Below are 26,760 nucleotides of genomic sequence, written 5' to 3' on the forward strand. Positions count from 1 at the left end.
CTAATGTACATAAAATGTACATAAAAGTGTATGAAAATCTAGCCTAAATGTCGTGATAGCACAGGCTTGTAATAATCTCAGCTACCAGGGAGACTGAGGCTGGCAGATCACTTAAACTCAGGAGTTTTTTTAAAAAAAATTTAGTATTTTATTTTTAAATTAAATTAATTAAACTTGGGAGTTCTGAACTACGGTGGGTTCTACTGATGGGATATTTGTGCTGTGCGGGATTAATATATTGAGCTCATGCAGGTTTCCTGATGTGAAGCCAACCAGCCCAAGTTGGAAACAAGCCCTGCTGATGATCACTAGTGGGATTGGGCAGTTCCAGCCTAGACTGAGATAGGGAGACTTGGTCTTTAAAAAAAAAAAAATCTTGCCTAACAGAATGGAAGCTCCTCGAGGGCAGGGACATTTTTGCTTTTGTGTTTGCACTTAGAAGAATGTCTTGTTATAAAATAGGGGCTTACCGTTTGTTGAATTAAATAAATAGTCACTGACCATATTTCTTACCTGCCAATTGTGCAAAATGTAATATATGCCTCGTTGCAGCTGAGAAAAATTTTTATCTCCAGTACAGACAAAAGAGTTTGTCATTTTGTTAAATGTATTTGGGGCAGTAGGAAGAAAGGAGGAAAGCCGCTGTATAAACAGGAAACAGGTTTGGGGAGGAGATTCTTGGGTGAATCTATCAGTGAGGTCTGGGCGCTTTGTAAGACTTAGCAAAAGCGGGCTTAGGAGGTCCAGGGCTCGATAGGTGGAAAGAGGGTACAGAGATAACATTCAGCCTTAAAAAAATCACACTAGATTGCTTTTCTTTCTTTAGCCTTCAAGGTCACTGCTTTGTGTATTGGCAGAGAACCTGAGTAAAACCGCAAATTACTTTTGTACAGGCAGGCTCCAAAGGTCATTCTCCAGGGTGCTGATAGACCAAAAAAAACAGGGCTAAGTTGAACATTACTTTTGTTAGTTTTAGGGGTGTGTGTGTGTGTGTGTGTGTGTGTGTGTGTGGCACACACAGAGACAGAGATAAGACAGAGACACAGAAAGAAGGAGACAGAAGGAAAGACAGAGGGAGAGGGAACTATGGAAGACGAGGGATGGAGGTTTAGAATTGAACTTTAGAAAGAAAATTAAATCATAATGTAATATGGTGCAGGGGATAAGGTGGGGTTCCCAAGATTTTCAAAGAGGTTGATTAGTTCTTCCACACTGTCCTTTCCTCCATTTAGAGAACCAGGGAAACTATACTTTTTTTTTTTTTAAATAGAAAAGTAACTGGCGATTACATGCATCACACCCTGGTAACCTCTCAACCTCTTGCCCCGAATCTATAAAAAGTCAGAATTAGGGAACTGCGTAGAATGCATATCTGTCCCAGCCATCTGTCACTGCCTGACCCCCTCTTGTGGCTTTTTGATGCTATAGCAGCCTTTTGTGTAACACCTTACTTTTTAGTAAAGGGTCGTAGGATTTTATGGTGAAATGAAAGGTTATCTAATTTGGCATTTCCCAAACTGTTCTGTGGAGCCCTGGTTTTCTGTGTTTTGTGAATAAGAGTCTTTTGGGAGAAATGCTGATACTTAGTTACATTTTTCCATATAAAAATTATACGCGAAATTGAGTATCAAATCTATTTATCACATGTGGAAATTTTTTTTTCAGTTTGAAAATAGGCTTAATGTCCTCTGAAGTTTTCCTAATTGCCCTTCATGGAAAATATCTTTCTTTTTGTTGCCTTTTGTACCAGATATCAAAGTTTCCCAAATTCCCCCATTTTCCAGATATCTTCTCTCAGCATTTGCGAACTTCTAAAGATGGTCTGAAAATTCTGAACTAATCTATACCTTCACTTTACAGATGAGGATATCAGATAAATAACACGTAAAGAACTGCAAACCTTAAAGCACTATTTAAATGCTAGCTGAGGCCCAGAGAAATAAAGGGACTTGCAATAAAAAATCTAATTAAAAAATTAAAAAATAAATCTAGCTTTAAAATGTTAAAAAAAAAAAGAAATAAAAGGACTTGCACAGGGTCTCACTACTAGTCAATACCTGGCAGGCCTGATATTTGAACACAGGTTTCTTAAGCTCTGTCTAATTTCCTCCTTTTACATCTTGCTGACTGACCTTTAAAAAGATTAAAATTTTAAGAAGGGGCAGGGGAAGCTATGCAGTGCAGTGGAGAGATCCAGCCCTAGAGTCAGGAGAACCTAAGTTCAAATCTAGCCTCAGACCCAAACTAGCTGTGTGACTTTAGGTATGTCACTTAACTTAATTGCCCCCCCCAGCCCCCCCCAAAAAGAATGATTCAAAAGACCAAGCTGTGTCAATTGGCACAGTGCATTTTTTTTAACTCCATAAGGCAAAGAAAGAAAAGAGATAGTAGGATGAAAATTATTTCAGAATAAAATCTTATCTGCTTGCAGGTATTTGTATTTAAAGTACGTTTGCTCAAATAGGAGTAATTATAGTAAATGTTTAAAAAATTGTGCGTCAGTTGATGCATCTGGTCCTTCTAGTGTTTGCTGAGTCAGACCAGAGTCCACGGTTGTGTGTAGATATAAAATATTAAACACAAATCTTCACTTAATTCATGGTAGGTTAAGAAGGAAAGAATTGATGGAAAGTAATTACAGTTAATTCTTATGGGTTGTGAATCCTTTCTTCTGTTGCCTGGAAACAAGGGATAGTCTTGTTTTAGACTTTTTTTTTTTAAAGCTTTTGGTCTAATTTATGTTATCTCTTACATTTCATTGTGTTTGCTATGATTTGCCTTTCAACTTTGGTTCTGAATGACCAGCGTTGTGAAGCAGAAATAATGTTGAATCGACAGGAGAACTGGATTTAAGTGCTGGTTTTGCCACTAACTTATTGTATGACCTTGAAGAAGGCACTTCACTGTAAATGAGAAGGTCAGACTATATGTTCTCTAAGGTTGTGACTAGATAGAGGATCTTGAAAAGGCAACATGGCATAGTAGATGGAGTGATGGACCGAGATTCAGCAAGATCTGCGTTCAAATGTTAGGCAAGTCATTCGATTACGCTCAGCCTTTTTTGTTGTTCAGTTGTTTTCAGTGGTGTCCGACTCTTTGTGACCCCATTTGGGGTCGTCTTGGCAAAGATAGTGGAGTGGTTTGCCATTTTCTTTGGAAAAGAAAGCTCCACCGAGCTGACCCTTTACTCAACCTTAGTGTTCTCATATATAAAATAAATGGTCTTAATCACAGCACCTGCTGACTGTAGACACCAAGTGAATTAATGAATGTAAAATCCTTTTCCAAATCTTAAAACACAACATAAATTAGTACTAGCTGCTGTTACTTTATACTTGACTACTACCAGGAGTTGCTATTATTATTTTAGGTGATCATATTTTGTTTATCGATTAAAGACATCTGAAAGTTTGGACTATTAATATGGCATGGTGAGTTCTTTTCTTCACAATTAACTTTTTAATGAATGGGAAATAACAGAGGTCCCCGGTCTTTCTGTGGCAGGAGCTACGTTTATTTCCTCGAATCCTTCAGGTCACAGTGAGATGTGGGATTGCAGGTGGGGTCGGGGTGGGGGTGGATAATGATGGTGAAGTCTTGAGCTGGTTGTTTGTGTGCCATAAAGAGCGAGACTTAGGCCCTTGTGATGGCTTCTAGCCACACACCCCTTCTGCTTAAATGCTCCCAGGCTGGGTAGGACACAACAGCAATTGGGACTCCATGATGAAAGAAATTGTGCTCCCTTTTAAGTACATTTTTTTTTCCCCAATTTGGTCAGTAGGGATTTCCTGAAATAGGATTTACATTTCCTTACCCCTTCCTCATTAGTTTGAGAGGATTACTGATTGGATGCTAGAGATTAACCCAAGATTATGAAGAGAGACTTCTATCCAGATAGCAGGCTGGGGAAATTCCATTGGTCATTGGATAGAGCTTTGAGGATGGTAGGTCACTTTGCCTCTATTTTTTTTTCCTGTTGTTTGAGATACCCAAGGCATCCTGGAGGTAAATACCTTATTGTTCTCTAATTAATTCAAACCTAGCTCATGACGTCCCCAGAATCCGTGTCTATCAGTGATGGTGATGGTGGAGTCTTGCAAAATTGGTCACTACCTCCTATTGGGCCATGTTATGTGTTGGTTCTTCCCTTCCCCTTTTTTGGGTGCAGACTTGTGGCTTCATTGGGGCAGCTAAGTGGCACAGTGGATAGAATGCCAAGCTTGGAGTCAGGAAGACTCATCTTCCTGAGTTCAAATCCGGCCTCAGACACTTTGTCAGCTGTGTGACCCCGGGCAAGTCACTTAATCCTGTTTGTCTCAGTTTCCTCATCTGTAAAATGAACTCCTGAAGGAAATGGCAAACCACCACAGGATCTGCCAAGAAAACCCCAGATGGGGTCACGAAGACTTGGGCACAAGTGAAATGACTGAACAACAATATGGCTTTATCAGCCACAGGGTAGAAACTCCCTTCCACTGATAAAAATCAACAACTCATCTGTCCCTTTTAGTCTTACTTGCCTGGCATGCTGAGACATTAAGCAGCTTGCCCATAATCACACAGCTAGCGTGTATCAGATTTAGGACTTGAAACCAAGTCCTTGTCCACTATAACATAAACCAAGATACCTTACTTCCCTGGTATACTTCCTCACTCTCTAACTTCCATGAGAGTTTAAAACATTTAGTTAAAACATTTGATTTTACTATTAAACTTTTTACTATTAGTTTACTTACTAATCTAATTACTATTAATTTACTATTAAACATTTTATTGATATCTTTTTTGCATCAGTCATTTCTGAATATATCCCTATATTCTGGGATATTCTGAAAATATCCCTACCCCAAGAGTTATATCCCTCACAATAAAACTTTAATAAGAAAGAGGAAAAAAAAGGCAGTTCAGCAAATCCAAGCAGCATATCCACCATATATGATGTAGCTGCAGTATCCCAAACTGTAGCCCCCTACTTCTGCAAAAGGGGCAGGAAATGTGTTTTCTCAGGTCTTCTCTGGGGCCAAGTGCGACCTGACATAATTACACAGCATTTAATTTCTTTCTCTTTTTCTTTACATTGTTGTAGGCACAGTGTATATTTTCTTAGTTCTGTTTACTCCTGGAATTTGTTCAAAGTCTTCTCCTGCTTCTCTGAATTTATCATATTAGCCAGTGTTTTATGGTGTTGTAATCTTCTGTTAGATAGATGGAGGAATTTTGTCCTTGGGGTCCTCTTGTCCTGATTGGTGAATTGTCTACAGCCTGGCCACCAACCACACACACACACACACACACACACACACCCCCTCCGGAGCCTCGAACCATGATCAAATCTGCCATTATTTCTGGATGCCGTATGTCAGCCTCCTCTGCTTCCATCCCGGCTTTCTTGTGACTATCCAAAGTGTCCCTTCCTGCCCGTGTTCCTTCTCCCTCATGTAAGCTCCTGGAAGACAGAGACTGTTTGGACTCTCATGTTTATATCCCTCATGATTACTATAGTACTTGGCACATAGTATGTGCTTAATAAATGCTTTTTCATTCATTCAGCACAGTCTCTTTATACATTCCTTATTCAGTTGTACGGCATGAGACCTTTCTTTGTGATTTTAACCTTCTTGGGGTTTATCCTTCTCTCAATCCATCATTAACGTTGGATAGATGGAGTTGTCCATTTTCCTCTTATTCACCTCCTTCCCCATGCCCAATATCCCAGAGAGGATCCTTAGGGCCTTTAGTTTTGTTTTCTGCTTTCCAGTGGCTTTTGTTCTGAATATTGAATCTAATGTATATCCTGCTGGTTTTCCCCAAAGCTTCCCTTTTCTTTCTTAGTCTTCAAGTCTAGAGGATATTTGCCTTTTTGTGTGTTTGGTGGGTCCCTTAGTAAGGCTGCTGCAGCCTATGGATCCCTTCTCATAATAATGTATAAAATAAAATGCATAGGATTATGAAGGCAACCAATTATATCACTATATAGTTATCAAAATACTTTAAAAGCTTATAATAATAGCTATGATAATAGATAACATTTGTATAGCACCTACTATGTGCTAGGCGCTGTGTGCCTAAGTGCTTTTACAATTATCATCTCATTTGGTTGTCAAAGCCACCCTGGGAGGTAGGTGCTATTATTCTCCCCAATTTACAGACAAGAAAATAGAGGCAGGCAGAGATCGAGTGACTTGCCCAAGGCCACAATTCTAGTAAGTGTATGAGGTTGGATTTGAACCTAGGTCTTCCTGATCCCAGGCTCCAACACTCCATCCACTTCACCATCTAGTTCAGGACTGTCCAAAATGTGGCCTGCAGTGCGATTTATGAGGCCCACCTACAAGCATAGAAATTTACATAAATGCTTTAGTAATTAAGTCGAGCTACCGCAGAGCTCTCACTAAAATGACAAATCGAAATGCATTGTCTATTGTTTCCATAAAAACCTGAGGTTGGACAGCCCTGATTTAGTTTATGGACCTCAGGTGAAGAAGCCCTGGTCCAGGCCAGCTTTCTGTCCTCCTTCTCACAGGTATACCTGTCTCAGTACTCTCTCCAGTCATCATTTCACACTACTGCCAAAATGGAATCCTTGGACTTTGCAAGGACCATATTAGGATTATCAAGGATACTTGCATCAGATCTTTTTTTCCTTTAACTCCATCAATTGCATATTTGAGACTTATTTGTATAGTATCTCATAGAAATAGAATATTACACAGTTGAAAAAAACAATAACTCATAACAGAGCTTAAAGTCATGGGCTGTGTTTCAAAGAAAGCCTTTTCTTTTGGTCTTGGTTATAAGGAGTAGCCAATGGGCCACACATTGGTTAAATCTTAGTAACACTAACATTTTTTTTGCTCTAAACCCCAATTCTTTACCATCCTTTATGCTTTTTCCGTATACTACTGTATTTTTCTAATAAATGCCATCTTTTGTGGGTTGACTGACTCTTGTCTGGATTTAAAACTCTGCTTATTTAGTTCATCAGAGATTTCCCGTAACACCATATAATAATAGATCGCATAGTATGTTTGTAGAAACGAAAACACATTCCCCGCTTTCTTATTTTACTTCTTTGTTTCTCTAATATCGTTGGTTGCTACCGTCTTGTGCTATAGGATACTTCCCGCAGGGCCCACAAATGGGTACGATTTTTGGCTTGGCACTTGGTTCAAACTTCAAACTCTAAAAGACCTCTTAAAGTTCTAAAGTGGCTGCATTACATTGTAGGTCAATAAATCAATCAATATAACCACTTTATGATTTGTAAGGTGACTAGCCCCGTGTTGACCACAGTTACTTTTCAATTTGATTAAAATGTAGTTTAATCTGCCTGTGGTTTGCTCTTCCTGATGCAGAAATACTTAAAGGCACCGAGAAAATCCACACTCAATATTTCTGCGACCGCATTTCAGCTCTTTAATTGTCTACCAAAGTACTTCTGTGGTTCATCTTCTGTAATTCTAATTTACTTCACTCTTTGCCGTGGTCTTTTGTGTTCAATGTTTATGAAAACCCATTGACTCGGTGCTGGGTTATTAGTTTTTCTTCTAACTGTAGACGTGATGATGGGGGAGCTGGGAACTGTGCCGTGACCATTTTTTCTTTGAGGGGAAAAACAGTGGGTCTGTATTATTCTTCTGGGAAGTCGGGCTGCCTGGAAATAAAGTTTAAATTTGAACCTATCCTTGTTCTCTTCCAGGTGTTATTAATATGGTTAATGCAGGAGAGATGAATGGGTCTGGTAACCTGATGGATTTCCTTGATGAGCCTTTTCCTGATGTTGGGACCTATGAGGACTTCCACACCATTGACTGGTTAAGGGAAAAGTCACGTGACACAGATAGACATAGGAAGGTATGTAATTGAATGGATGGAAAACAATTCTTAGACCCCAATTATTTTCCAGCTCCCTATCACAGATACAAGAGCATAGTCCCTGTCCTGTAGGAGCTTATATTCTAATAGGAGGAGACACTCTATACAAGGTCTAAAAAGTCATAATGAAATTTTAAGATATTAAAGTTTTCCATGTGCTGCTATATTTTTCTAATAAATGCCATCCTTTGAGGTTTAACTGACTCTTGCCTGGATTTAAAACTCCACGTTTTTAGTCCATAACAGATTTCCCTTACCACCATGCAATGATAGGAGACTGCGTACTATATTTGTAGAAATGAAAACAAAATACTTGCTTCTTTATTTCTACTCCTGTGTTTGCCTAATATCTTTGGCTGTTACTTTATTTGATTTATTAAATCTCAAAGCTCCGCTAAGACTTTCGGGACACTCTAAATAAGAGTGTGATGGCCAAGGAAGGATGTTTTAATTTGGGAAGTTATGGGGATACTGAGTGGAACTCTAGGAGGGTTGACTGACACAGTCTTCGCAGAAGCAGCGGTAGTATTGATTTGTTTACTTTTCCCAGACAAAGAGGTGGAAAGGTTGGGGTCAGGACTCTGTAGCAGGATGGCAAAGAGATGTATAGTGGGACTGAATGTCAAGTATTGTCTGTGATGGACCACGTAGTACTGCAATGGTTGACTTACCAATCAGGACAGCATAACCCCACAGAGGTAGTTTTAAAAATAAGTGGATTGTTACCCAGGGTATAAACTCAAGAGAGTCAGTGGCCTGGTGACAGCAGCTGCAGGGCAATTGGTGAGAAGGTGGATGGCTATATGGACTGGGAATAACAAACACAAACACACACATATACTAGCTTTACTAACCTCAAGTCTAGAGTTTTTTCTTCTGTACTGTGATGTCTCTATTAATTTTACTAACTAAGATGTTTGATTAAACAGAAAATTCCATTCCCTGAATACAGTTGACTGTAATTAGGTCTTTGGAAGTAGGGTACAATGCATAATGGACAGAGAGCCAACCTTAAAGCCAGGAAGACTGGATATATATTGACTGTGTGATCCAGGGCAAGTTTAACTTTTAAGTGCTCAAGGGCAATGGTATCTAACTCAAGTAGAAAGGGTGGGGGAGGGGCACTAAACCATACATAAGGATCCCTACAGGCCATATGTTGACTTAGAAAACCATACACATTTATAGATTTATTTTTTCTTTTAAAATTATTGTTTATTAGTGCATCTTTTATGTTATTATTATTTATTATAATAATTATAGATTATGTTATTGATACATTATTTTTATCAATATGTCAGCACATTAAAATCAAAAAACATTTTAATCTGCCTTAGGACACACTCAGGAAGTACTGGGGGCCGCATGTGGCCCCTGGGTCACTTGTTTGACACCTCTGCTGTAGGGAATAGTCTAAGACTATAAATTGAAGAGAAGATGCCAACTTGCTCTGTCAAAGGAAGTCTTCTCACCAAGGAGTTCTCTAAATCAGTGAAATCACAGGGCTAGTCCCTATCCCTAGCATACTTCACTCACTTTGTTCATGAAATTAAAAAATTAATAAAGTAATTACTATAGTAATATATATTATATGGTTATATATGTATGTGTGTATATATATATGTATATGTATATATGTGTGTGTGTGTGTGTAGATATATAGCATTCCAAGGTATGCCCAAAACAACTATTAACAAAATGTCATGCAATTTCTGCTTGTTTTCAGATAACCAGCAAAAGCAAAGAATCCATATGGGAGTTCATCAAAAGCTTGTTGGATGCTTGGTCAGGATGGGTTGTGATGCTCCTCATCGGTCTGTTGGCAGGTGTGTTAATGGTGATTTAAAAACTCTTGCTTTCAAACACGGATCATAGAACGGAATTTACCATAGGAAAGGGGGAATGTCTTTATTTGATTCCATCCAAGAAAGTTTAATTACTTAAATAACAAAAGGAATTAAATGGCTCATTGGTAATTCAGGTTCACAGTATAAACCCCAAGGATAGTGTTTTAGAGAGGGTCTTGTATAACCATGATATCAGTAGTATTTTTTTGCTATCGCATCACTTTCCCCAATATTGTCATTATTTTGGCGCATGTTGTTCACCTCCCATCCTGCTTGTGTGATACAAGCAGTATCATTTGGGAAATATCATGGATAAAATAATATAATACCGTTTAGGATTAGCTTTTACTGATCATAATGGGCCCATGAAGGAAACAGAAACATCCTGAGTCTCTGAACATTGACAGGGTTACTTAGCCATCCTTCTGAGTTGGAATTATGAGGAACTCACCAAATAACCTGTGTTCTAGTTCTGTGGATCTATGGATTATTACTCTGTGATCTAAGATTTTGGAACTGGCACATTCTCTGAACCAGTTCTTTGATACTATGATTCAGTATCTGCCTTCTTATCAAACCATTAATAGCCTGTTGGCTATCTAGGTATCTATGTGTTTTTTTTTTGAGTTTTTTTTCATGAGATTAGGGAGATCCCATTAAGGAAACACCCTCACCAATTTAGATAAGCATCTGTTCTGCCATCTACATACTGTAGGGGTGATTTTATTATATACAGTATGAGAGATTCCTATTGCTTATTGCTACTCCCCTACTCTCCATTCTACTATTCTACCTTTACCCTTCCCCTCACAACATCCCATTCCACTGTGTCCTCTGGAATTCCTTCTCTATAGTTAGCAAACTTGCTTTCATTTCACTCTTTCCATCTTCTGGCACTCACCTGGCTCCCTCCTGAAGGCATTGCCTCCCCGGGCATCCTTTATAGTACCAGTTGTACTTCCATTTTAAAGCTCCCCCTCCTTCTACCCTTGTTGTCAAGATGGGACCTCAGTTACAAAATGAGAGTCAATGGGAAAAAGAAGTTAGATATGTGAAATCTAAAACCTTGTTAGCATACATGTAAGAGGTTTGAGCCGTAGTTGATGGGGAGTTGTACTGTAGAGCAGAAATCAATTTATTTGGGCTTTTATGTATCTCTGTGTGTGTGTGTATGTGTATGTGTGTGTGTATACACACATATATACCTATATACACATACATACAAATATATATACAAACATCTATATGCACATATGTGTTCTTGTTAAAGAATAAATTTATAGACTATAGCAGACTATGTTTCTTGGCCCAGGAGAGAGAGGGATAATTTGGAAAATTAAAAAAAGTGACTCAAGATTATCTCAGAATCTACCTTGACCAGATGCTAGACCTCTGAATTACTTCACAACTATAAGTGTCTATGATTTCATTCAATAAGCATTTATCAAATTCTCACTGGGTATTTGTGCTAGACGTTGGGAAAACTTTACTATGTGCTTTTGGTAGAGAATGTGTTAGACTTTGGGACTAGAAAGACAAATATAAACAACTCCTGCTTTCAAGGAATTTGTCTACTGGGGGAGAAATAGTATGTTTAAAATGAATAGTGAGTAAAATAGAGTAATTGGCGGGTGGGGATGAACAGAAACAAGTGGGAGAGTCAGAAAAAGCTGTTTTATAGGAGATGACGTGTGAGCTAGTCCTTAAAGGGCTTCTAAGAGGTTCAGTGGAGAAGGGAAATGACTCCAAGCAAGGGGAACAGCCTGTACAAAGAGAAAGAAATGAGAGTACCCTCTCAAGTAACTGATTGCAACTTATCTCTATACCTGCCAATCCTGTGTAACTTTCCTCTTTGTTCCTGTAAATTCGCCACTGAGTGCCCACGCAGTTGCTTTCCTTTAGTTCTCTGGAGGTTGCATACATCACAGTGCAAGACATAAACCCTCTATTGCTTATCCTTTCTTCTCCCTATAGTCTACTGGTATTTATTAAGCACCTACTATGTGCCAGGCACTGTGGATACAAAGAAAGACAAAAGACAGCCCCTGCTCTCAAGAGGCTTAGAGTTGTTGTTCTCCTCCTCCTCCTTCCTCCTCCTTCTCCTTCCTCTCCTCCTCCAACTCCCTTCTTCTTCTCCTCCTCCTTCTCCTCCTTCCTCTCCTCCTCCTCTTTTCTTCTCCCCCTCCTCCTCCTCTTTTTCCTCTTCCTCCTTCTCCTCCTTCCTCTCCCCCTCCTCCTCCATTCTTCTTTTCTCCTCCTCCTCCTTGTCCTTCCTCTCCTCCTCCTCCATTTTTCTTCTTATAATCTTGTATATGATGACATCCCTTTTGCTGTTTCTCATGAACAAACATGTCTTTGCAAATATTGCAGTCTATCCATACCATACTCTTCATTGCCTTTGGGGTGAACCTTTTTGATTTTATTTTAATTTAATTCCTCTGAAACTGTGATATTCCAGGAGATGTAACCATACGTCTCTGAGTCTGAGGACCGTTTCTGTATCATCCAATGTTTGTCACTTGGTGCATTCTATGCACCGATTCTTTGATATGAAGGGATTTTATATCTATCTTCTTGTCGGAGCCATGACTGCACCTGTTGGAGATGGCTAAAATTAACATTACATTAATGTTTTACATTTAAAAAAATGGAATAGATCTAGAAGAACAGGAGATAGCTGTGAATTGGAAAATAAAGGTGATGGAAATGTTTTATCCAGCTGAATTCAGTGCAAAGTGAAAAACAGTGATTTTTGTCCCATACCTCTTCTGGATAGGTGAGCAGGTTTGGAGGCAGATCCAGAAAGACAATCCATCAGTTTGGTCCCTTCCCCAGTTGGCATTCCTTGTGGGAGCTCAGTGACCTTAGATTTGGAGCTCGATGATGAAGTGTAAGCTCCTTGAGGGGGCAGGACTGTTTTTGTCTTTGCATCTGTGGTGTCTGGCACAGTACCCTGGTACCTACCTTAATAAATATATGTTGATGGATTGAACACCATTTATATTTCAAACCTACTTTTGAATATGTATCTTTTAAAGGGTTTCCCCATGATCCTCAGGCAAGCTATGGGGAAACTAACCACTAGATGTCACTGTTGTGCCACAAAAAAGAGACCTGATGTTGCAGCATGGAAGGAATTTCGGCTTAGGGTACCGAATGTTGAAAACGTGACCAGAAACCCATTTTTACATTTAGTACAATGAAAACAGAGAAGCCTCGTTAGCATGATGGTGCCTGTGTGGAGCCTGGGATATGTTGTCTTCTGAGGTAATACATAAGGGAAAGAGTGTCTGAGTAATTGAATTAAATTGGCAAAATGAGCTTCCTTCAAATCCCAGCCAAGACCTCACCTTCTACAAAGGCTTCTACAGAAAACCTTTCCCAGTTCCTCTGAATGCCAGCGCTTCCTTTATTGACCATCTCCAAATCGTCTTCTGTAGAGCTTTTTGGTACCAAGTCGTTTGCACATTGTATTGCATTTTGTAGATATTGTTTGCATCTATATGCCCCTCTAGACTGTGGGCTCCTTGAGGGCAGGGACTGGACTGTCTTTTGCCTCTTTCTGTATTCCCACCTCTTGGCCGGCACATAGTAAGGGCTCAATCAATAGCTTTTTTATTGACTGATATGTGACGTTTCTATATCAACTTAAGGTTTAGAGAGCACTTTACACATATATCGAAGTGGAATGCCTCACTTGCTGACCACTCCACCAAAGGACCTGTGTTCCTTTCCTGGTTCCCCATTAATTGCTTAGATTGTTGCAGTCCAAGCTAACACCCAGATCTTACTTTCCTATGCAGTGATGCTAGAAACAGATTTTTCTTGACCTCAGGCTACTTCTTATGAACAAAATGCTTTCCTTCCTTCAGGCACTTTGGCGGGAGTCATAGATTTAGCTGTGGACTGGATGACGGATCTAAAAGAGGGCGTTTGCCTGTCTGCATTTTGGTACAGCCATGAACAGTGCTGTTGGACATCCAATGAGACCACTTTTGAGGACAGGGACAAGTGTCCGTTATGGCAGAAATGGTCCGAGCTTCTGGTAAATCAATCAGAGGTACGTGCCTGAGTGAGATTTCTGGTTAAAAGCCAGAAGACCCATTTAGAACTGTTCTTGTGGTTTCTTTTTTTCTTCTTTAGATTGAGATAAAGCATCTTTGTGTATTGGTTTCCAGATTAGTCCATGACCTTCCTTGTTTAATACTCAGACTACATATTTTATTTTATTTTCCATTTGCATGTCTTTGATGATATAAGCCAGATTTTAGTTGGAAATCTCTTCAGGAATGCTGTATGTATGGGGGCATATGTATGGAGAGAGATGTAATCATATCTATATATTTAATATATACATGCATGTATGTATGTGTATTTCTACTAAGACGCATCTCTATCTCTCTATATTTTTGTCATTAACTCTATTTCTGTCTTCATAACCACTCTGTAAAAAGGATTTGTGATTTCGTTGGTGAAGGTGTTCTTTCTACCCTCTTAGAAACCCTTTTATTCTTTAGTAACCCATCTTTGTGAGCTGCTTTGGCTAAAACATGTGGCCAATCTCCTCCAACTTTAGTTAAACTGGTTCTTGAATTATGGACAGTCATTCCCTCCCCAGGCCCATATTCCCTTCCCCATTTGGTAGAACTTGCTAGAGTTTCCCTTCTGCTTGCATAGACTTCAGAAGGGTCACATCTGTGCTAAGATGAAGTGATGGAGTACAACTTACCAAAAGATTCACATATAAATCTATGTAATTCACATATATGAACAAATGTGCATAAACATAGAAATGCATGTACACACATGTATAGATGCATACGCACAAATATATAGTGTGTGCACATACCAACGTACATGCTATAGTCGGGCTAGATAATTCCCACTGAACACATCTAGGTGTATGTGTGTGTGTAGTATGCACTGTGTACGTGTGCACAATATTGTATGCATTTTATATAGATAGATAGATAGATAGATAGATAGATAGATAGATAGATAGATAGATATATTATACATACGTATTTATGTGTATATGGACTTTCTTCATTGGGTGTTTTATATAACGTTGAAATTACAAGTCTGGTCCAAAAAACCAAACAAACGTATATGTTTTTATCCTCGATTTTCTTATCTTGGAGCATTTATTTATATAATGATAATTGAATGAGTCCCTTATTTTTCATATTTACAGCAGAGGAGTGATTTGCGAATAAATGATGACAAGAAAGTTAATTGATGAGTTCTGTGAAAATATGACATAAAATGAGAGAACTGAAGCTTTAGTTGGGAGGCTTTACATAGCCTTTATCAAAGGCAAACGCAAAGAGATACATGTTGTCAGTGCAGTATAAGAGTTGATTTCTAACCCAGCTCACAATTTATACATGGTCACATGTGCATACTCACATGTGTTTATTTTAAAATCACATGTATAGTGTATATCTATATACACATACAATATAAACATATTCTTTAGTTATAGATATGAAGTTTTATATATTGTTGAAAAGAAATGTGTATATATGCACACACATGTTCTCTTACACACATATCTATTTACATACACATACACACATCCATATATATGCCTGTGTGTGTGTGTGTGTGTGTGTACAGCCACATATATGTGCCCTTGAGAGACCAGGAACCCATAGAAGGACTAGAGTTGGTTGCCAACATTCACATTAGAAGTAATTTGAAGAATGCCTTAAATGTAACAGTTCTTGGAGGGGTACTTAATCTATGCAGACTTTTTCTTTCTTATGCCCGATTGACTTGCCGTATCTGAAGTCGTTTGGAAGGTAATTTGTCATTTTGCTAAACCCTTTCCCCTGTGGTTTTCTGTATTGATTTCTTCAAGTCCATTAAATAGACTCAGCTCATGAAATCTGACATGACCACCATGGCCTCTGTAAGTCCAAAAATAAATTCCTGATTTGGGTTGATGAGAGAATCTCATGTATTTTGGGAATGCCTTCTGGTCACCTTTTTGACCTGCTTTAAAGATTATGCTACAAGTATAATGGATGAATCTTAATAGTGAGGCAGATTTTTTTCCTCCAAAAAGGACATTTTTAAGTAGGTGAAAGATTCAACCTGATTACTCAACATGGGTGTGTGTATGTATGACTATATGTGTTTGTGTTGGTAGAATAGTCTCATATCTTTGTTATCATGTACACATGTAGCCATGTTGGCTATAGAACTTTTGTGTGATCCCACTCCATTTTCACCCCTCAGACCAGCTAACCAGAGAATCAGGAAAATGAAGGGTTGAGGACAAGGGGAGTGTCACATAAAAGTAATCCCTGACCACAGGCTCTTTTGTGCTGTTTCCATGACAACAAAATGAATATTGTACTCATAAATTTTCCCCTCTATAGATTTGAACACGTTGTTTGAAATAAATGGTTGAATGAATTGGTGATCCAATTCAGTTCTTAAAACACTGGAAGCCCCGCTTTTATTCGGTGGTGGCCTCTTTTCCAAAATGGTTGCCTGCTGTTGTATAGACGTGGCCTCGATGAATGCTGAAAGAAACGATCTATTTTATAGTAGACAAAACAAATCTGCTGCGACCTGGAAGGCTGAATTTTTCTGGCTTATTCCTTCCACAAACATTTGCAAAAGTTATGATTAGAGCAAACAGTGTAATTCACTCTTTCTGTGACCAGATATCCTGCATAGCAGCAGGCCACTGTAAACAGCACATGGAGAAACCTTGCAATATATTCACATATGCTGTGTCTATAGCAATAACAGATAAAACCAGTATCAGTCAATTTTTTTTCCTGCAGAATTAAGAATAAACAAATACAGAAAAGTAAAAATCAAAATATTGTAAATAAGTATAGATGAAATAAATATAGAAAAAAGAGTGAATAAATAGAGAAGAAGGGTTTTCAACCTTGCACTCACAGGCCACAAATTTTTAGGGAGTCTGTCAACTGAGATGGGAAAAAAATCTTTATTTTTACTAGCATCTAACTGAAATTTAGCATTTCCTTCATTTTTTTTTTGAGGAGGGGTCCATGGGAGGCTTTGCCAAATAGCCAAGGAAGTCCATGAGATAAAACAGGTTAAGAACACCTGTATGGAACATTAACAGAATCTGGCCAGGTTCTCCATGCCTTTGATCTTAATAAATAATAGGGTATATTGCTTTAGACTTTACAATGTCTGATGTTATGTTTCTTGTTTTGTTTTCATTTGTGTAGGGTGCCAGTGCATATATTTTGAACTACTTTCTGTACATACTATGGGCTCTATCTTTTGCGTTTTTGGCTGTCTCCTTAGTCAGGGTGTTTGCACCATATGCCTGTGGCTCTGGTATTCCAGAGGTGAGTTGCTTTTTGGTTTTATATACTTTTTATAGTTTTTTTTGTTTTATTTTTTTTTTTAGCCCAGGTAAGTGAAAGCCTGTCTGACAGACATAAGTCACATGGCCTTTGCAAACTAGAGCTCATAAACAACAAAAACACACATGGCAAAGGAATAACTCATAAATAAAACTATGATGTAATGTAAGCCAAAGAAATAAATTACTGCTAAGAAATCTTAGCTGGTGACAAAGTGTATTTTCCATATTCTGCTGTGTCAATGACAGTATTTCTTTTTTTTAAGTCAATATTCAGGCTACACAGTATAGATATGTATAAATATTTTGAATTCCTTAAGTTTTCATTACTTAGATATGACTATGTTCAGAGGAAGTGACATTATGGATAATTGTGGATTCCTGAAACCAGAACCTTAGGCAAAGGGGACCAAAATCAGAAAAGTAGCCAAGTAATAAATAAAAATAGCTCTGTACAAATCTGTATAAGTGACCAAGAAAGAAAATGTCTGAAGAGGAATTAAAAAAAAACCCACAACAAGACACTGTTGTTTTCTTCCATAATCACCCAAGTCAGCAAAACTGTAGGGGGGAAATTCCTAACAGTTAGACTTGTTTTTCTTGGTCCCAGAGGGCAGAATGAGGGTAAGGGGTAGATATTGAAAAGAGGAAGGTTCGTATTTGGTATTAGCAGAAAACAAAGTGTTGTAGTGAATTTGAAAAAATGGTAATGAGAGAACTGTCCAACCTTAGAAGAATTATTGAAGTCAGCCAGTCTGTTGAAAAACATCGATAACCTACCTGGTCTACCTATTAAAGAGTTTATAGATTAGCTCAGAGTTCTGCCTTAAGGGGACTGCAAGAATTCAAACATGAAGAGTCAGGAGACAATGATAAAGACAAGGGAGAAGTGTCTAGCTTTTCACAGATTAGAAGAACAAAGAAATGGAATTATTTCTAGGTACTTCGTATTGAAATGGTTAATAGAGATCTTTTTTTTCTTTTTTAAAAATAGTATGTAAATTGTATGTAATTGAATGTAAAGACTAATTTTAACAAAATTTTTTTAAAATTTTGAGTTCCAAATTTTCTCCCTTCTTCCTTCTCCCCTCTCCCTAAGACGGTAAGTAATTTTACATAGGTTATATATGTACAATCAGATTAACATAGATCACGCAAATGGAAGAAAGAGACTTTCCAGTATTAGTAAATTGGATAGCACCAAAAGAAGGAAGGCTAAGGTGATGAGGGGTCTAAGATCACATATAGCCCCTGGTTGAAGGACCTAGACTTGTTTAACCTATCTATGTAGGGGGAGGGAAGGGTGGTGGAGTGAAGAAAATGGTTGGAGAGAGAAAGGAATACCAAGACCTGGGAGTAGCAGTAATTGGAGGTGAGGTTTGGAGGGAGGGGTGACTTCAGGGATTAACTTGGTTTCTTCCTCCTTCTCTATCACGAGTCCTGCAACTGAGGAACAGTATGAGGTTGGGAGGGACATTCTACTTAGCATGCAAGCGGTGAAGAGGGATGAGAATTGAGAAAAGGCTGTTATATTTGGCAACCAATTCTTATAATATTTCAAACTTTTCTTTATTATTGTATCTGTTAGGATGATCTAAGACAAGATATGAATAGAAACTTTGAAATGCAAAATCAAAAATCAAAAGAAATGTAGAAAGATGAAATGCATTTGAGCAATTGGAAGGGGCTGACAGATGACATAGGGTCAGAATTTTAATGGAGGCGAAATACGTGATCCAACAGAACCTTCATATTCTGAAAATTGGGTCAATCAGAGATAATTTAAGAATCACAGGACTCTCTGAAAACTATTCAAGAAGCAAGTTCAGAAGGAAGCACAAACAACCTGGACAGTAATGGAAGTAATGTGATAGTAGTTTCTGTTGAGTGAAGTCAGAAGCCACGCTATAAAGAGTTAAGATAATTAGATGAAAGGAACTAGATTTTAGCCACAGATGGGCAGAGAGATGGGGAAGAGTTGCTAGCGAAGACGGATGAATTAAGTGAAGGGTTTTTGAGGATGGAAGAGACATAGGCATGTTTGTAGGCAACAGGGAAAGAGCCAGTCGACAGAGAGAGAGCGCAAAGATGAGTGAGAGAGTGGTATGATTCATTTATTCATTTTATAGGGCATTTACTGGATTCAATTGAAGCTGAACTGTTGCGTTTTGGTTTAGTTTTATGGAAAGCCAACTGATTCATAGTTTATTTGATCTTCCTCTCCTTTTATGAAAACTCTGCTGGAAATATTGATGCACATTTTTTAGAACATTTATCTCTTAACAATTTTGACTTTGTACTTCCTCCCTTTTCCATAGACCTGGTCTCCAGGTGTTGGTATTCTAGTGCTCACACCTTTCCTAGAATTACAATTTTCTTTTTCTCTCTTTTTTAAGGTAAGAGATATTAATGTACATTTAGGTCTTGATTGATGTGAATAATAAATAAATAATCCTGTGAAGTGGTCACATACTCAAATTAGCACTATATAAATATGGTAATCCAGTCCAATGGAAGTATGCTATGAGAATTCAAATGGTGCAACCACTTAGGGGTATTCCTTATTCACACTAAGCAGGACCTGCTTCTTACTATAAACATTCCCCTGCAGCCTCCCAGCAGTGTCTCTGGAGAGCCTGTATGAATAGCTGTAAGGAAATTATTTAGTAATTATTGTTGCGGGTCTTTCTATAACTAAGTCGTATAGCAAAATTGAATTGTTAAGCCTCCAGTCTGGTCCCTTATCAGCCTTTTAATTTTGAAGACTCTTATGCTTCCATCTCGGCTAATATAATCAAATTTTCCCAAACTGATGAAATTAAAATATAAGCCAGTCTAAAGTTAATTCTAAGTCTGGTGAATAAAAAGCATAATCCTTTATAGATGGGTTTTGTAGCCCCAGCTGTCTGTGAGATTACAGCATGTATGTACATCCATAACCTGATCTGTGAGCTGCTAGTTCCTTAGCAGTTAAGGATGTGAAAGGCTTATCCATCTTTGTATTCATTACTTTATCAAAGTCCTCTCTCATTTTTTATCCCCAAATATGTGCATTTTCTTCAAAGGTTTAATGTAGCTATGTCCCGTATTGGGTACCAGAAGCCTATATCGAGCTTAAGATGTTCTGTTCATCTAGTTCATTGCCTTTAACAAAGACGTAGCATCTTTTAGGATCTCTGTTTTCAAGCCCTTGTCCATCAAATGGGACATTTTTAGCAATAAGTATGATACTGTATCTTGCTTTGGGGGCTTTCGCAACAAGGAATTGATGCTTAAACCAAAAGAATCAACTGTACATTTCTTGAGATATGTTTGCAATAAGTCTTTCCTTTCGTGGTAATTTTTTCCATCTATTTTTTTTATTGAATTTCCTAGACCATAGTTGATGCTTGCAGGAATTTTTGTCCTCTGTAATCATAATAAAACTTTTTGTAATAAAACTGTTTGTTAGCCCTTAGATGTAGTTCTGTCTTTAGAACCAAAACATTTGAAGCTGAATTTCTGAACCAGAATGATTGCTAAAAGTAATCTCCCATCACTACTGCCCATAAACCTCCGCCATCAGCTCTCCTGACATTTAAACTGTGGCAGGAAACCTTGGATGTTTGACAAAGCTTTTGTGGAAAAGTAAAAAATAACCCTAAATGTGAGGAAAATGTGGAACCTAGAGATCTATTTTCTTACTCAAGGTGCTTTCATAATGTCCGTGAAAAAAGATACAAAGAAATATTACATAAACCGAACTATGGATATACACCGAATCTTTAAGTTGCAAATGTCCAACCTACCTGTATACTTTATATACACACTGTTACCACAGTGCCCAGAGAAACTCCCCTTTCCTTTCTTTAGTACTTAGAAGTCCCCTCCCTTTCCCTTCTTCTCTGACCACCCTATTCTCCTTGATACATTTTTCTTTTTAGGTTTTTGGTGTATAACTCTCTACTGGTTTGCCTCCTGACCACTCTTTCTCAGTCTGCTTTGCTGAGTCTTCATCTATGTCACTCCACTAAATTATAGGCGTCCCACAGGGCTCTTTCCTCTCTCTGCTATTTCTCTTGATGATGTCATCAGCTCCTATGGATTCAGTTATCATCTCTACAGATGATTCTCACATAGACTTCTCCAGCCCTGACTTCTTTGTTGACCTCATCTACCGTCTCCGACATCTTAAAATCATCATGTCCAAAACTGAACTCATCTTTTCCTCAAAACTCTTCCTTATTCCACATTTCCTTATTACTGTTGAGGGCACCACCCAGGCTTGCAACCTAAATGTTATCCTTGACCCCTTACTCTGTTTCTAATCTGTTGCCAAGTCCTATTAATTTTACTTCATGGCATCTCTCAAATACACCTCCTTTCCTTTGGTCACATAAGCCACCACCCTGGTACAGGCCCTTATCATGTTGCACCAGGATTGTTGCAATAGTCTGCTGGCCTGCCACAAATCTCTGCCCAATCCAGTCCATCCTCCACTTTGCTGTCAAGGTGATCTTCCTAAAGTACAGGTCTGACTATGTTACCCCCTTACTCAATAAACTCCAGTAGCTCTGAATCACTTGCAAATCAAATATAAAATCCTCTATTTGGCGTTCAAAGCCTTTCATAACCTACCCACCCCACCCCCACCTTTTCAGTCCTCTTACACCTCACACCTTCTCCGCGTCACATACTCTATAATCCAGTGACATTGGCTTCCTTGCTCTTCTTTGAACAAGGCATCCCATCTCTCAGCTCTGAGTGTTTTCACTGACCGTCCCTGATATCCCCAATGTTCTTCCTCCTCTTCTCCACCTCCTGGCTTCCCTCCCTTCCTTCAAAGCCCAGCTAGCATCCTACCTTCTACAGGAAACCTTTCCCAATCCCTCTGAATTCTGATACCTTTTCTCTGTTGATTATTGCCTGTTTATCCTACATGTAACTTGTTTGTACACAGCCCTTTGTATATTGTCTCTCTAATTACTCTGTGAGCTCCTAGAGAATAGGAACTGCATTTTCCATTTCTTTGAATCTCACTGCCCAGCATGAGACCTGGCACATAGTAGGTACTTAATAAATGTTTTACTGACTATGTGCAAAGCACTGGGGTGTACAAATAGGAAAATAAGACAATCCCTCCATTCAAGGAGTTCACATCCTAATCAGGCAGAAAATGGATGTAGAATATTTCGGCTGCAAATTTGGCGGAAAGGCCCCATGGTCCTTAGGGTGCAGTAGCAAGACAGGTGTTAATGCCTCTTCTGTAATGTCATTTCCACTGACAAAATGATACCAGTTTCTGATGCTGAACCAGTTGATGGTGCCAAGGACTTTGTTGGCAAGAACTTTTCCTGCTAGGTCTTCAGTAGCTGTAACTGTAGCACCTGGAGGAGCAGACACCAAGCTGGATCTTTACAGGGGCTGCTTCCCAGGATGCTGGCTGAGGGCAGTGGGCTGGAACCATTGTCATTCCCATAACTAAAGGTTTGTTTAACACTGGAGTTTGCAAAATGCTCTATATTTCGGAGATCACAATCATTCGAAATTTGTAAATTCTTAGACCTTCACTTAGCTGAAAACTATTGGGTCCTTGTAGTTTCTCAATGTGCATGTCTCAGAAGAGGAGCTAGTAACTATAAAGGACCTATAAAGGAAGATGCTATCCACCTTCAGAGAAAGATGGCGGCTTTCTGTGGTGTGGCATGGGGAGAGAGGGAAGGAGACAGTTTGGAACTTAAAATGTAACAAAAAAAATTTAAAAAAGAAAAGGAAATAGGGAGAGTCAGTAGAAACATTATTAGCAATAAGATGCCAGGAGGAAATGGATTCACCACAAAATTTTATACAGTCAATTTTGAGGAATATTTTTTTAAAATTATTTTTCAGAAGTATGTAGTAGTATTTCACTGGTTTGGATAATTCCCAAGTCGTGGATAAAGATAGATGTTCTAGTGTTTTTCAGATATAACAGAATCCAAATAAAACCTTAGTATCTTAGAATCAAGAGCTGGGAGAGCGCCTATTATGTGCCAGTCAGTTCCTGCCCTCAAGAAGGGCATTCTTTTGAAGAACTTACATTCCATATCTCCTGTCTAGGCTATTTATCATTTAATTCAGGGGTTCTCAATCTTTTTTCTCTCAGAAACCCTTTTGACAGTCTTTTGAAACCTATAAAACTTTCTCTGAGTCATATTTTTAAGTGCATAAAATAAGATACATAGGATTGCAAAGAAAACCAAATTTATCATGATGTAATTATCAAGATTAAAGTCCTTTGCAAACCTCAAAGTGTTATGCAAATGCTAGCTATTATCATTATATTGTTGGATTATGCTATTATGATATAATAATTATATTGTTAATAATACTATATTAATAATAAGGTAATTAATTCTCTTTATAAATAGCCTAAGACATAATCAAGAGCAAATTATCTTAAGTCTTTAGACTTGTGAATCAAGGGAGTGATACAGAGTTATCTCGTCTCTTTCTCTCTAGTCACTATCAGTTGCTGTGAGAAATCATCTCGAATTACACAGTATACCATTTGATAATACTTTACATATTATTATGTATTTATAGATGATATTCCTAAATCCTGTTAAAAGAAATACAACTTTGACAAATATTCTGCATGTTAGGAAGGCTTCTAAATTAATTACACAAAATCAGAATTTGAGTCTTTGCTAAATTCACAGTCAAGCAGTTGACAGGAACTTCATGACTTCTGGCAATAAATGTCATTTTCTCTAGTTTGATTAGATAATTAAGTTATTTTATAGAATTTTAAAAGTACTGGTCAAATCTCTTAATGTCACAAGTCAGATAAAAATTAAGATGGTGATTTTGTCCCAAATTGGGATTTCTCTTTCAAACTATACCATTAGAATATGCAGATCCTTAAAATGCAATATAGTCATTTAATGACAGATTTGAAAACTTTGTTGAGAGCATTTGGTTGAATTACCTCTCCCAGGAAATAATCCCTTCTACATTATGCCTGAAAGATGCTTGTCAGATGTTTGCAGTGCATATCCAAATTATATATACTAATGGACCAGCCAAACGGACTCCCTATCCATCGTAGTTTGGGCAGTAGATATTCCCTATCTCTGCATTTTTCCTACGTGAGTTTATAATGTTATTAACAAGATAATAACATATTTGGTCTCTCTGCTGAACTTTTGCCCATTCAGACATTTATTAAGTGTCTTCTGTGTGCCAGGGACTGTGTTAAGTACTAGGGATGCAAAGACAAAAGTGAAATAAATTCTGTCCTTGGGAAGCTTATCTTCTAATGTGAAAGATGGATGATATGTAATTATATGTAGAGAGGCTGTCTAAGGCATCCTGTGTTTGTACCAGACCCCTGTTGAATGAACACACATATGTGTGTATGTGCCATACATGTGCAGTTATCCCTTCCACATCATGACTTTCCCCATTATGGTTTCAGTTATTGTGGGTCAGCATAACAAATTAAGTGGGAAGTTTGGGGGAATTTTGCAGAAGCTGCAGACAGCACACAAAGGCCAGCAGATGACACAAAAAAGTTTAAAAACTCAGAAATGCATGAAATGTATGTGCATAGTATTGTATGATATCAAAATATTTTATCTTTTAAGGTGTTGGAAAAACCCCATGAAAGAAAAAGAAAAAATTCAGACTTCTTCTCTGGTACAAAAGGAGGGTCAAAAAATTTCATGTGGCTTTTCCAGATCACTGGGGTGCTGTGCCCCAACCCCTGCGATGTGGAAGGGATCACTGTATACATACATATATGTGAATACACATGCATATATACATGTACACACCTATATGTTTGTATATATAGAACATATAAAAATATATTAAAGTGCAAGATAATTTTAGGAGCTAGTGGGCGGGGAAGACACATGCCATAAAACAAATTTCTTCCTATGGTTCCATTTATCTGAGCATCTTACATGATCTTAGCATGTTCGTGGAAGAGTTTTTTGGAGGAGAGTCTTTGAGGCTGCATTTTGCTCTAGTGAATCAATTATTTTTATGGTCAATAAATTCAGTAGGATCTTGTATTATCTGTACCTTTCAGTCAGTTGTTTGATTATAATCATATCTGCTGAAGAATACTGTGAAAGCCTTTTTGTTCTTTCATATTTTCATCAAGGATACCATGTAGACATGTGATGAGATATTCTTTATAAGGACTTTTTACAGATTAGAAAGTAAGTGGTCAGTAATTCTTGGGGTAACTTAGTCAATGGTAACACCAGCTGATTCATTTCAATTTATTTGGTCTCTCCCCTTCTTTCAGGTAGTTTGAGAATAAATCCCTCAATACCATTGAAATTGAGATACACCCAGCATGGACTTTCTCTGTATATACTCTATCTATTCCAACTGTGGAAATATAAAGATTAAAAAAAATAGTCCTTGTACGCAAGGAGCTTACAGACTCATAAGGATGTACTACAGCTAGACAAGAGTGGCGTAAATTGGAATGTAATGTGGCAAAGGACATATCCAGAGTTTTTGATGGAAATTGGAGGAGAAAGAGCTTACTAGGAGAATTGGAGAAGGCTTCATGGGAACCAAAGTGCATTAGAAGGAAGGGAAGGATTTCAATAGATAGGTGTGCATTTTATACATGGGAGAATGACCTGTACAGTTGTGTGGAGATAGGAACTAGTTGGCTACCACATAGAATATATGGGGGGTAAAAATGTGGAATAAGGCTGGAAATGTTATTTGGAGTCAGATTTTTTTAGGGCTTTAAGTGGCAGGCTTAGTTTGATTTTTTTTTTCATCTTAGAAGAAATAGGAGGACTTTGAAGGTTTCTGAAAACAGGGAGAAAGCAAAGAAAGGAGGGAGGAAGTCAGGAAGGAAAGAAAGAAGGAAGAGAGTTTACAAACATCTCATTTGATTCTCACAACAACCCTGGGAGGCGGATACTATTATTATCTCTGTTTCATAGTTGGGGAAACTTGTCCAGAGTCATACTGCTAGTCAGCGTCTGAGGCCAGGTTTGAACTCAAGTCGTCCTGATTCCAAGCCTAGCCCTCTATCGGCTGCACCACCAGCTGCCTCTAGGTGGAAAACGGGAGTGACGTGATCAGATCAGGATGGTTATTTTGTCCGCTGTGCAAGAGGGGTGGCTTGGAGAGGGGAGAACCTGTAAATGAAACTCCTGTTATAATAGTTCAGGCAAGGGCATGAAAAGGCTTGAATTGGGGTAGTGTCAGTTTGAGAGGAAAGGAAGAGTGATATGGTGAGAGATATTTTAGGAAGGACTGTGGGGGTAAGAAAAAGAGAAGAGATAAAGATATGTAAGAGTGGTGCTCTCAACAGAAAGAGGGGAGTTACGAGGAAGGATGAGTGTAGGGGGGAAGAAGACGAGGTCAGCTTTGGACTCCTATTTGAAATGCTGACAGGGCTTTGAGGTAGAGTGATCTGGCCATGGATGTTATGGGACTGGAGTTCAAAAAACAGATTAAGATTGGATATATTAATTTGGGGATCATCTGTGTAGAAATTACAATTGAAAACATAGAAGTGGGAAAGATCACCAGGGAAGCATAAAGAGAGGAGAGAAGAGAACTCAGGGCAGATCCCCATGGGACACGCACTCATGGAGCCAGGAATAGTAATTCAGACCAATGTTGGAGGCTGAGCAGCAAGACAGAGAAGGGGAGAAGCAGCAGAGTGTAATGTCA

At 38.3% G+C, this 26,760-nt stretch overlaps 1 protein-coding gene across 2 annotated transcripts in view; it reads left to right on the forward strand.

Annotated features, from left to right (window-relative positions):
* Window positions 1–26,760, forward strand: part of CLCN4 (chloride voltage-gated channel 4) — a 100,714-nt gene that overhangs the window by 24,299 nt on the left and 49,655 nt on the right. For both annotated transcript variants that reach the window (XM_036743156.1, XM_036743157.1), the window contains 4 exons: window positions 7,700–7,854; window positions 9,602–9,701; window positions 13,595–13,782; window positions 16,943–17,065. In XM_036743156.1, the coding sequence (XP_036599051.1) occupies window positions 7,711–7,854; window positions 9,602–9,701; window positions 13,595–13,782; window positions 16,943–17,065 (555 nt within the window). In that variant the 5' untranslated portion in view covers window positions 7,700–7,710. The remainder of the gene's footprint in view (window positions 1–7,699; window positions 7,855–9,601; window positions 9,702–13,594; window positions 13,783–16,942; window positions 17,066–26,760) is intronic.

This window comes from Trichosurus vulpecula, chromosome 2 (genome assembly GCF_011100635.1).
Source record: "Trichosurus vulpecula isolate mTriVul1 chromosome 2, mTriVul1.pri, whole genome shotgun sequence".
Lineage (NCBI taxonomy): Eukaryota > Metazoa > Chordata > Mammalia > Diprotodontia > Phalangeridae > Trichosurus > Trichosurus vulpecula.